The sequence below is a fragment of the Myxocyprinus asiaticus genome, chromosome 40 (assembly GCF_019703515.2).
Source record: "Myxocyprinus asiaticus isolate MX2 ecotype Aquarium Trade chromosome 40, UBuf_Myxa_2, whole genome shotgun sequence".
NCBI lineage: Eukaryota > Metazoa > Chordata > Actinopteri > Cypriniformes > Catostomidae > Myxocyprinus > Myxocyprinus asiaticus.
Window position 1 is genome coordinate 30977968 of NC_059383.1, and position 13331 is coordinate 30991298.

Consider the following 13331-nt stretch of genomic DNA (forward strand, 5'->3'; position numbering starts at 1 on the left):
GTTTTTTGCTGTTTGTCCTTCTACAGTGTCAGTTCAATGAAAGCTTTCTTCTGCTCTGTTATAGCCAGTTTCAACTCTCATTTACTCTTTTCATGCTGATATTTATATACTGCTTATTTCTATGTCTGTGAAGTGGCTTATTATGTGCGTGTTTCTGTATTTGTGTTTGTGCATATGTGCATGGTTTTATCATCGGTATTCCTCGTCAGATCGCAGCAAAGCGTTACCAGGTGGGGACAGTCTAAGTATCTATAAATACCTACCCCCACTCCCAACCTACCCACTGACTACTCCAACCCTTCAACTTCCCATCGATCAGCCTTTGTAGAAGGGGAATGACCCAGTTTTACCCAGTGACATAACCTCTGACCTTTGCAAGGGCTTTTGGAAACAACTACTCTTACTGCTTACAGAGGACGGCCACCTCTTACACTAGAGGTCAAATAAAATCTGAATTAGTTATGATTATTACTTTGAAATTATAGTGATGATAAATGGAGATCTTTAGAAAAATACCTATACTGTAAGAGTTGGAGTTTTTGTGGTATTTGAAGAAATTAAAATGGTTTTACAGACAGATTGTCATTAATGTAGGTGTTTTATGTTGTTGTTCGAAAAATGCACCATATAAACATATCAACTTAGTTGAGGGTGGATCTCACGAAATATGTCATGAAATGTTCAGGTCATATTACACTCCAAAACCAAAAGGAAGAAACCATAAAGTATATACTGCTTAAAGAAAATGAATATAAATTAATATTGATATTTTTTAGTGCTATTAAGATTTGTTACAATGATTTATAAACAGCAATTCCCCCCTAATTATAATGAATGTGCAATATCTCTTCTCGTTATATAATATTTAAATTATAAAAGACATTTTTAGTAAGTACACTTGTAAGTATACTGTACATAATAGTAGTATTTGGTTACTGTCATATAATTTATGCTCAGTAAAATAAATAATAATAATAATAATAAATTGTGTCCATACAGGATGTTTTTAATTGCTGTATTGCAGAAATTAAATTTAGATCCTTTTTTTTATTTTTTATTTTTAAATGGAATGAAAATAGCATGAGAATTTGGAGGGAAACTGTGCTTAATTGTCATTAAAATAATGTTGCAATGCCAAAAATCAATGGTCTTAAAAATATCCTTTGTTTTCTTGCATTATTTCTTAATTCACAAGCATAAAATAAATACTTTTGATTTTGGATGAAATATAACATTGACATTTCTTTGTAAGATTCACTCAGTGCAACTGGGTGCATCCTATGTCCTTATCGCAAACACCAGGCAGAACAAGTTTAGCTCTGGACCTCCTGTGTCACGAGCCTGATGAGTCCTCTGAAATCTATGGGAGTATAGTTGATCTCAGTGTGCTCAGATCCACATCCACCCATGTTCATGAGGTGTGTGTGAGACTGATGGACATTGCATGGATTTTGCATGTCAGTTTCATAGTTACAAGTCCTCACAAGAGAGAAAAAGTAAGCAAACCAGTCACAGAGCTAAGCTATGCCACCCTAAAACCTGTTTTCTCTTCAAGTATTCTGCTTATTCAGTATCAGTTAGTGCAGAGAACACAATATGCTGATTTTTTTATGACATTTTTTTACTTTTTAAAAGACACACACACACACACACACACACACACACACACACACTCACACACTCAAAAGCTTATCTCTGTTAAACTTGACAGCTTATTTCGACTGTCATGGAAACATCCCTCCATTTAGAAATGACTTTCTGGATTTAAAAAAGGGGAAACAGAGGTCGTTCCAGTGCGGAGACTTTTCTGCTGATGTTTAGAGCAAAAGATCTTTCACGTTGCATTTTCATATCTTTTCAAATTGGTTCCATTCTGATGAATTGTATAACTTTACCTTTCATTCAGTATGAATGTGCATCACAACAGTTGAGGTGCTTTTGTTAAGCTCAATCAACAGCATTTGTGGCATAATGTTGATTACCACAAACATTTATTTCGACTCATCCCTCCTTTTCTTTTAAAAAAAAAAAAATGCAAAAATCGAGGTTACAGTGAGGCACTTACAATGGAAGTGAATGGGGCCAATTATTGGAGGGTTTAAATGAAGAAATGTGAAGCTTATAATTTTATAAGAGTGCTTACATTAATTCTTCTGTTAAAACTCATGTATAATTTGAGCTTCAAAGTTGTTTAAATCATCATTTTTACAGTTATTTTAGGATTTTAGGTTTTATTGACATTACATCGTCATGGCAACGATGAAAAATTAGCTATAACTTTACACAGAAAATGTTAGTAACTGATTTTATGACACTAAAATCATGTTAACACATATTGTTTATGTCTTGTGGATAAACTTTTGAAACAGTGATTATTTTAACATAAACAATTGGCCCCTTCACTTCCATTGTAAGTTCACTGTAACCCTGATTTTTTTATTTATTTTTTTAAAGAAAAGGAGGGATGAGTCAAAATTTATTTTTGTGGTAATCAATATTATGCTACAAGCTACAAAAACTGTTGATTGAGCTTAACTTCTATTGAACCTGGAATATTCCTTTAAGCCCGTCAGTGATGTCGACTGTCGCCACTGACTTTATTAAACTTTAAATCAAATCTGAAAACACAACATGTTTCGCACAAATCGTTTGGAACAAAAAAAATACGAATTATTTTTTCATAATTTTAAAGAATTATTTTCCCTTTTGTTCAATTCAGTTCATTTTTGGTGCTTGCTTATTAAGCATCACTAGTACTGTCAAACTGTACGTACCTTAAGTGTTAAAATTTGGCATGTAACATGTGCTGCATTGTTTGTGCTACAGACATGAAGGATACCTCGAATCATGTGACTTGTTGAAGAAAAATGTGCCATTACTTTTTTTAGTGATCAGACTTATAATTTCAGCATAGTGGACAATAAAACAGGCAAAAAAAAAAAAAAAGCTTAGACTAATATTGAGGTAGAGCCCGAGCCATATCTAGGGACCAAAATATCATACAGTAAGAGACTTGGCATGGGCTCTTTTGACTTGGGCCAGAAAGCAACCACCTAGCAACACACTAGAAACCGCATGGCAACATGTTAAAGAACAATTTAAAAACACCTTAGCAACAGCATATAAAAACCCTGTCAACCACCTACAATACCCAAGCATTGTGATGGTGAGTTTTGCATGGGCAAGCATCACTCACATTGTCTTCAGAAAATATAGAAATCTAGTGTTGCTTCATCTTCTTAGCAGTTATCAGAATATGGCTTAGCCAACAGTGGCTTTCACAAAGAGACAGTCCATGTGTAATGGGTTGTTTCTTTGTATCATTTTCTATTTAAAAAAGTGTCATTCTACAGAAATATATATTTATATTTTTAAATATTTAGCGTCGGCCTCAGAGGTAGGTATGTTTCTGTTAAATACATCCCCCTCGAAGGCATGCTTTCTACTAACCAAATAACCTTTAGCTAATGTAATTCTGAATTACATGATGGGCTGGAGGAAGTAATTAACTTATTAAAATTTAACTGAATTGAGCCGAGGCTATGTGCATGTTTGTGTGTGAGAGCAAGTGTGTTTAAACTTCAGATGTGTAACTCATTGCTGTCTCCACACAGAGGGACCAAAGGCAAGGACATCAATACCATCAAGTCCCTCAGGGTCCTTCGAGTCCTGAGGCCCTTGAAGACCATCAAACGTTTACCCAAACTCAAGGTAGCATTCCACTGCCTGATTTTGAGCCTGCTTACTGTAGCTCTTATGTTCCTCCTTTGAGAGCTTGCAAGTGGATTCAAGTGTGTTTGGTTGTAAGATTATGTAATCAAATCCAGAGACGTGGAATTTTATTGTTCATAAGAGCTTATAATGGATCTATCATCAGGTGAGGTGTGTACAGTCAAGGTGGTTATGAAAAAATGCTGATGCTTTTGCTTTCTGTGCTGTTAAAGGTCCATATAAACATTTAGCAGCAGCTCTCATCTGCCCATAATGAAGAAACAGAAGGAAACTGATATGGCTATGATCGGAATGTAATACTAACGTACTTTACATGAAGAACTTTATTATGCAATGATAAACATTTCAAATGGTAGTATTCTATATGATGTCACATGATCTCATTATGTGTATTTTAATTGACCCTTCGCTAAGCTATGCCCCCTTGGCTACCGTTGCTCGCTCTGAAAAGCTTTGCAGAACTTCCCATAGGACTGAATGGGAGATTGCTGTGAACTGCTATTTTTTCTGCAAAATATTCTCATAAATGGAACTTAGAATGTTCTTATATGGGCTGGAATGAAGAGTGACATTTTAAAGCATATTTAGCAGACATTTTTTGTAAATAAATGATTAAATTACACAGTAATTTGATTGAAAACTGTGGAGAATGTAAATCAGAATTGAGGCAAACTATTATCACAGTCACTTGAAAAGACAAAAGTGTAATTTGATAGCAATTACACACCTGATAACATTAGTGTAATTGAACAGAACTGCTAATAACGTCTCATAAAACACTCACTATGATGCTGTGAAATCTTTATTTACTATCACCTTTACTAAGACCTGAATCAAAACATAAAATAATTAATTTTAAGTTATTAGATTTCATTTAACTTGGAGCAAATGTAGGTGTCCTTGCTGTTGTTATACATGTTCATATGGACATGATGGCTAACACAAGTTAATCCATAGCATGCTCTTCTCAAGATTTAATTAAAGATTTTTAAAAAGAAAGAAAAAACACTATTACAAGTGACCCAGCAACAGCGTTTTTTAATTTTCTTTTTTTGGATCACTCCTATAAAATTTTGCTTAAAACTACTCAAACACACATTACTCCCATGGAATATCATTGGAAAAAGCATACGCTTGAAAAAAAAAAAAAAGCTGGACGGCAACATTTGCTAAGATAGGATTGGTCAGAAATGCTTTTAAGGAGAGGCTTTGTGAAGGGTCAGTTCCACAAGTGGCTTTGTCTCAAAAATGAAATGTTTATGATGCCATTTTGATCAAATTTTATCATAAAACATCATAACTCTAACTGCAGTGGATCACATAATGAGTCAAAAAGAAGATGTTAAAAGTCCTATAGTATACATACTCCATAATGCAGAATTAGGAGTAATATAGTAGTATGCTTTTCCAAACATAGCCTATATACAGACAGTTAGTTTACAACACAGATAGTTTATTGCTTAAGATGAACATTTTAAAAAATCATAAGCATTTGTTTCCTGTCATCGTGTGAATGTTTCCCTATGTTTACAGTGTGTGACACAGACAGGGATTAACCTTGTGTAAACCTCAACATTAACAGTCTCCATGCATCATTCTCTCTAATCAAATCACACACTTAGCCACACAAACAAATCGTTTTAGAGACACTCACACTTATCTCATTACATTGCCAAATTGTGCATTTAAACTTTTACATTTCATTCCATCATTTATTCATTTAGCTGAAGATTTGTCACCAACGAACCTAGCACAAATAATAAACTAGTAAATAAAACTGCAGTTTACCTCAGTTTTACTACTAAGGCAAAGATAAAGCCTCACAGGGCCACAGAGACATTAATCCTGCGCATGAAGATCTTTTTAGCATTAATGTACAGAAAATATTCTACTCATTGCTTATAATGAGACCCTGAGGATATTAAACAAGCAGAAATGACAGAAAAATGTTATGCCATTTTATTCTTCTGCCTAAGTGTGATCATGTGATCTAGAGCGATGGAAGCTGTTATCAATTAAGATTCTGTCACAACCTATACTTAGCGAAGTTGTATGTTTTCACAAGAGCTTTGTGACATTAATACGAGGTGGCACGTTCTACTCGGATGGATTTAATGAATGTGCGCATTACTGTCTGCATGGGATAGCGGGGCTGTGTGCTGTGTGTGTGGGGGATCTGATTTGTGCTGTTTGTGTGACCCTAGGCTGTGTTTGACTGCGTGGTGAACTCGCTTAAGAACGTGCTCAACATCCTTATCGTTTACATCCTCTTCATGTTCATCTTCGCGGTCATTGCCGTGCAGCTTTTCAAGGGGAAGTTTTTTCACTGCACTGATGAGTCCAAAGCCCTGGAGAAAGACTGCAGGTATAGCGATGGATGGATGGATGGATGGATGGATGGATGATGGATGGATGGATGGAAAAAGAAGGGAGAGAGAAGAGTGGAAGGAAAGAAGAAATAATAGAGTATTGGAAGGGTGAAAAGAAGTGAAGGAAAGCAGGAAGAGAAATGATGCATGGAAAGAATGTAGAGTAAGGAAGGAACTAACAAAAGGAAGTAAAGTGTGAAAAGACAAGTTAAGTAAGTATGGAAGGAAGGAAGCACTACACTGATGAGTCCAAAGCCCTGGAGAAAGACTGCAGGTATAGCGATGGATGAATGGATGGATGATGGATGGATGGAAAAAGAAGGGAGAGAGAAGATTGGAAGGAAAGAAGAAATAAAAGAGTATTGGATGGGTGAAAAGAAAAGAAGAAGTGAAGGAAAGAAGGAAGAGAAAGGATGCATGGAAAGAAGGTAGAGTAAGGAAAGAACTAACAAAAGGAAGTAAAGTGGGAAAAGACAAGTTAAGTAAGTAAGTAAGTAAGGAAATAAGGAAGGAAGGAAGGAAGCACTGCACTGATGAGTCCAAAGCCCTGGAGAAAGACTGCAAGTATAGCGATGGATGGATGGATGGATGAAAAAAGAAGGTTGGGCAAGGAATGAAAGAAGGAAGGAAGGGAATAAAGAAAGGAATTATATGAAAAAGGAAGGAAGAGAAAGGATGCATGGAAGGAAGGGAAAGTAACGAAGAAATGAATGAAATTCATTTTAAGAGTAAAGTAGGAAGGAAGGAAGAGGTATAAGGAAGCATAAAAGGAAGTAAAGGAAGAGGAAGGAATTAAGGATAAATGGATGGAAAAGAAGCAAGAAAGGAAGGGAAGGTAGGAAAAAGGAAGGAAGGAAGGATGGTAGAATAAGAATGGAAAGAACGAAAACGAAAAGAATCAAGTAAAGAAAGAAAAAAACAAAAAAGAGGAAGTAGAATTGAGGAAGGAAGAAAAAAGGAAATAAATAAAGAAAATAAAGTAAACATGGAACAAATAAATAAATGGAATGAGAAACAAATTATTTTCATCTGTCTGCTTGTACTCAGGGGTCAGTTCCTGGAGTACGGCAACGATGGAGTGGCCATGACGCAGCCGCGGGATTGGAAGAAGTATGATTTTCATTATGACAACGTCCTGTGGGCCTTCCTGACACTGTTCACAGTCTCCACAGGAGAGGGCTGGCCAACGTGAGTCTTCCTCATCCCTCATATAGAGCAGCTGCACACACTGTAGTCATACAGAGGCACTTTATGTTGGTTTTCTTACTCTTGATTTCTCTCCTGTCTGTTTTGATCAATTCATATTTTTATCTGTTTTTGCTTGAATATCTCTGGCGTAGTCTTTTATTCTCTCTATCTTTTTCCTCTCCTCTCTCTACCCTCTTCTACTCATTTGAAACATATAGAAATCCATGCAACACTGCAACAAGAAAATCTAAAAGTTCTTCAGAACTTAAATCCCTCTTTAACTGAGTTTAAGAGCTGCTTCTGGTTCTTTGTGATATCGTTGCATTTCTGACTTGACGTGTTTTGCTTAAGAAATACTATAAATACTGTTTCCCTCTCTGAGGGCTTGAGTCTGTGTTTTTGGTCTCTTTTAATACATTTTTACTTTGAGTTTATTTATTTATTTATTTATTAAACGTGTATAGACTATGCATATATTTTTTCTTTTGGGCTTATTACCATTTTATTTACAGGGCCTGTAAGAGAGCGGACAGGAAAAAACATTAAACTAAAATGGACCCTTTTTACTTTCGAAATTCATGTTCCTGGTCTTATAGTGCACAATTCATCAGCACATGTAATTCCAAAGAAAAAAGTGTTTTATATACTATTAATGTTTGTATTGTTCTAAACTTATCAATTTAAGAGGTGAAATTCGTGATATGACTGATCTACGATCTTTTGCCAAATCCGACCCGACAGCTCAAAATACAAATCATTTTTGTAGGCTTACCGTAGTGAATCAGGGTAAGGTAAGGACATTGTTTTGAACACTGTTCTTTATTTACTCAATAATGGCATATTTTAAATTTTTTACCAAAAATGTAATAAAGGTTACAACAATAATAGCAAAAAATTTTACATTTAAAAACAAAGCGTTACCATTGGGATAAATTATGCTCTCAAGTATGAACTTGACCTTTATCCTCCATATCCCGTTCCAAATTCTCCTCAAAATGGGTGTTTCTGGAGAGGAGCAGTCCTCCACAATGGACTGCAATCTGGTATACAGGTCTTGATTTTTGTATGAAATGCCTACTGTTCACAATCCAATTTAATTCCTGATGGATAAAATCAAGTCCCATCTTACCTTATTTCTTGTTGAATTCTGTATCACTTCGAAAAATACATCACATTATTGAAATAAAATGGGTTGCAAATATAATTTCATGTTGACGTTCAATTATCAAAAAAAAAAAAAAAGAATGGTGATCTTTCTTATATTCTCTCTGTTTCTCTAGAGTGTTGAAACACTCAGTGGACGCCACGTATGAGGACCAGGGTCCCAGCCCGGGTTACAGAATGGAAACCTCCATCTTCTACGTGGTCTACTTCATCGTCTTCCCCTTTTTCTTCGTCAACATCTTTGTGGCCTTGATTATCATCACTTTTCAAGAGCAAGGAGATAAAGCAATGTCAGACTGCAGCTTAGAAAAGAACGAGGTACTCAGAAAGAACGGGGTCAGTTTAGAAGCCTACTTAGTCGGTTAAATTAAACAGTGAGCGATCTAGTAAATGGGATGACAGCAAACTGTAGGTTCCAATCAAAGTAGCTTGAAGGGGAGTTTCAGTGTGTATGTTCATGCAAGGGCAAAGTCTTGTTTCATATATGCATGGACAGTTGTGAGATGCTTGGAAGAGTAGGGCTCCAAAGAGAATTCCTCTCACCTGTGCGAGGCCAACGCACCTGTCCATCCACATCTCCACCTCCTTGATTTTAAGCATCTCTGACAGACACATGCTCACAGACAAACACACACACACACTTACACACACACACACACACACACACACACACACACACACACACACACACACACACAAACACAGAGCACAGAATTAAGCCTCAAGAGGAGCTATCAAACCAGTCAAGCAGAACTCGTTCAGCACTCTGCCTCTGTTCCAATACCTAGTGAGCTGCCTACTTACGGAGAGCCTTCTAAGGCAGCATCCTAACCTTTATGAAACCTCATAAATAAATGTTTTAGAAGTTTATAGAGCAGAAACTCCTTGTACAACACAAACAGTGTCCCTCATGGGTGAAGTCAGTTATGATGCCTTAAAATGCTATCGTGGTAGGCAGCTCACTAGATTTATGAACAAATCTGTTTCTTCTTTTCTCTTTCCCTGTTGATTTCTCTCTTTTCTGATTATTTTCTCTATTTCGCTGTCTGTCTTTCTTTATCTCTTTCTCGCTGTCTCTCTCTCAAAGGAGATTAGTTTCAGTGTTAAAATATTTAGCTGTGCTATAAGTCTGTTCTGATTTGTTTCAGCACTGGTTTGATCTTTGTCTTCTATCACTCTGCCTTTCATTCATTAGATTTAGAGAGCTCTAGGAATACCAAAGCTTGCTTCTAATAATTAAACATGGAAAGATCAAATATCAGCTTTGATCAGAATGATGACTAGTTATCAGCTTATAGATCTGCTCTGCAAAAATTTTTGCTGAAGACTTTGTGATGAAATAACTAAGTGTTCTTTGATTTCATCTACAGCGAGCTTGTATTGACTTTGCCATCAACGCCAAGCCTTTGACCCGCTACATGCCTGAGGACAAGCAGTCTTACCAGTATAAGATGTGGAAGTTTGTGGTGTCCACTCCGTTTGAGTACTCCATTCTGACCATGATCGCCGTCAACACGGTTGTCCTCATGATGAAGGTAAAACAGCAACTGTGTTGGGCAGTAGTTTTGTGGTATCACACTTTGTGGGACAGTGATTTTCATTTATGGAAACCAATGAGGTTTCTGCCTAGCTTTCAATCAATGTTTCAAATAGTTCAAATCAAAAGGAAATCCTTCAGATATCTGTGATGTATGTAGCCAATTTTAGCTGAAATCTTAAGATCTCTCAGCAAAACTTTCCTTGTTGAAACTGAGTGCCTTGCAATATACAACAAGAAATTGTATTTTACCTGAGTTGTCAGTTTGAAGTCTGAATTGGATGTGATAAGACAAAAAATACTGGGTGCTGCAAAATAATTAGAGGTCGACCGATTGTGGATTTTGCCGATAGCTATAACTAAAGTGGTGGAAAAGGCTGATAACTGATTAATTGGCCGTTTGTTTCTGAAATCGATTTTTTTTCTCCCTTAATTTGATGGACACAGACTGCAATTAATGATTCACAAGATATGAAGTTGGAGACACAATGTATGTGTTGACGGGACACGTTTCTGTATAGCCATATATGATTTTGCATGCCCTAGCCTCAAATTAGAACACTTGATTTATCTAATCAAAATATGCATTGAAGTGAGAAAAAGCAACTATCTGCACTGATTAATCAGTACAACCAATATATTGGTCTACCTCTAAAAAATAATACAACAATACATGGAAAATATTTATTTCTATTGTGTTGTCTTTGCTGGCTGCTCACAAAATAAAAAAACATACAACACAACATTGTGTTCTGATCCATGAACGAATGACTTGTTATGGGTAGGTTCTTTTAAAGAAATTTGTCAAAAGACTCACAAACTTGTGAATTATTGATTTTAATCAATTAAATTAATTACTCGCTGAATCCATCAGAGAAGTTACTGTATTAACATATGACTCACTAAAGGTTTGTCTTGTAATAAATGATATTTAAATAAAAAAAATACATATACATTTTGTTGAATTTTCCAGTTTAGTTTGTTTAGTATGTCTACTGACGGAAACACTGGATTTATCTCTAATTACCATTTATTGATCTCTCAGATTATGTTTGGAGTAGAGCTCAATTGTTTAGACAGCCTCACATGGATACAAAATACTTTTTTTTTATTTTTTTATTAAATCAGTGGTTCCAAACATACAGTACAAGCATAATGCTGTGTTCCTAGGGGAACAGTCTGGTGCAACCCAGAGTTCATCATTCAATTGTCTGTTTGGATAGCTGCCAACCCTTTAGTCCTTTATCTGTAAGTGAGAGCATTAAGACATTGCAGAGCTTGTAGACGCATGCTGAGAAACTCCAACACACTGACTGCGTTCAAGATTCAGCAGTGCTGATTATTGCATATAAAATGCTTGTTTAAATTCAGTTATGAATAAGTCAGTTCTAATTTTGGATTCCTGAAAGTCTATTTTACAGCTCTTTTGAATATTTGAGTGTGTGCAGAGTGAGTCATTATTGCTGTGTGTTTGTTTGTTTGTTTGTTTTTTTCTTTTCTGTAGTTCCACGAAGCTCCTAAACCATATGAGGATATGTTGAAGTGGCTGAACATCATCTTTACGGCTCTCTTCACTCTGGAGTGCATTCTCAAGGTCATTGCCTTCGGTCCTCTGGTGAGAGTGGAGAGAATCTAATATTACTAAGCTTTAATCATTATGGTTTAAAGGTGAAGTGTGAAGTGTGATGTTAAAATAATTTCTCCTAACCCAGCTCAATATGTAGAGACAACTGTAAGTAAGCCATCCCTAGGTTCATCCTGCCAAAAAGTGTAAACACTGTGGCTAAGCGCCACTGCGCCACTAACATCACCAAACAGAATGGCAAAAATAAGGACTGTTTTCAGACATGTTTCCTGATCATTCCCCCATTGGTTGAAACAAGCAAAAAAAAAAAAAAAACAGATAGTCCCACCCTAAACTCATGCCATTTGTTGCTGTGTCGGGCTGGTTGGGATGCTGTTTATCATTGTCTCTGCATTTTAAGCTGGGATAGGAGATTGTATTAGAATTGCAACATATAAAGCATTTAAATAATACTTATAAAATTTTTTTAAAAAACTACACATTACAGTAGCTGACACTCTAAACTGTATCACAGCAAGAGTTTTGATGGGGGAAAAAATGCATACTTAATTTCACAACTTGCTAATTGACACAAAACTCACCCCAAAACAAAAGATGCTTAAAAATCAAGATTTTTATAATCATTGACTTCCTAAAACACCTTTAAGGAGGGGAGGGAAAAAACAATCAATGTCAATTCTTGGGTCTCTGAGGGTTAACATTGAAAGAAACTACACACTTCACCTTTAAAGATTTTAAAGATTTGTTTGAGGCAGTTAGTAACAAGTAAATTAGTTATTCTTGAGCACAATTGCGTGTATATTCCACTTTGTTTTTAAAGATGTGTATGTGAATTAATTGGTACTTATTACTTTTCGACGGTCAAAAATTCTGACACAAGGTCTATTCACATGTTCCACTAATTTCTTTGTTGTTGCTGTCTGTACAACTGTTATGTTTAGGTAGGCTACTCATATAAATTATCTGTGATAATTTGAATGAGATTTTATGTGCGCTGGTTGGTTAAAAACTACGGTTGGTCTGTTTACATCTCAGTTAGATGACCCTTTCCTAATTGTGTTCTTGGTCAGAATAAACTTGCAAAGTGGGCCAGACTTTAAGCTCATAGTAAACCCTGGCTCTGGGAGACTAGTTTAATCCAAAGTTGAAAGAGGAAGAAAAAGAAAAGTGAGAGTATGAATGGTTGATTTCAGTTTGACCAGCCTACAGGGCTGTCGGTAGCACAAGAACTGTGAAACCTGTGAGAGGGTAATGTGGCCCTGTGGGTGGGAAGATTGTGCAAGGATGAGTACAGTATGAGAGTATGGGTGTGTGTGTGGTGCTACATAAATCTCATCTCAGCGCCGGCCGGTCTGACCCGCAGCAGAAGGTCTCATCTCAAGCTCCATTTCCATTTATGAGACTCATTTATTAAGAGGCTTTTCTGGTGCATGACACGTACGTTTACCTCCACCTGTTCGGAGCTCGGGGCTGATGAATGGGTCTCGCTTATGTTGTTCTGACCGGCATCCGTGTCTAGCAGCACTCAACAAATCTCAGTGGCGTTCAGGAGAGACATGGACACAAGGCTAAGATACCTGACAGACCGGCCTGCCGTAAAAGATCTATTACACGACTCCCCAATGTCTGCTTATGAGGCTGTCCATGAGGTGTGTGTATGTACTTTGTTGTATAGCAAACATCACTATAATTACAAAACATATTTAGGGCAAGGGGTTTGTTCTAAATTTAGGCACGTATTTCATCATGCTCCGTT

The 13331-nt window shown here is 36.4% G+C and overlaps 1 protein-coding gene across 3 annotated transcripts in view; it reads left to right on the top strand.

The window, feature by feature from the left end:
* Window positions 1–13331, top strand: part of LOC127430573 (probable voltage-dependent N-type calcium channel subunit alpha-1B) — a 192544-nt gene that overhangs the window by 142475 nt on the left and 36738 nt on the right. For all 3 annotated transcript variants that reach the window (XM_051680419.1, XM_051680421.1, XM_051680422.1), the window contains 6 exons: window positions 3615–3711; window positions 5937–6097; window positions 7149–7289; window positions 8570–8771; window positions 9824–9988; window positions 11495–11605. In XM_051680419.1, the coding sequence (XP_051536379.1) occupies window positions 3615–3711; window positions 5937–6097; window positions 7149–7289; window positions 8570–8771; window positions 9824–9988; window positions 11495–11605 (877 nt within the window). The remainder of the gene's footprint in view (window positions 1–3614; window positions 3712–5936; window positions 6098–7148; window positions 7290–8569; window positions 8772–9823; window positions 9989–11494; window positions 11606–13331) is intronic.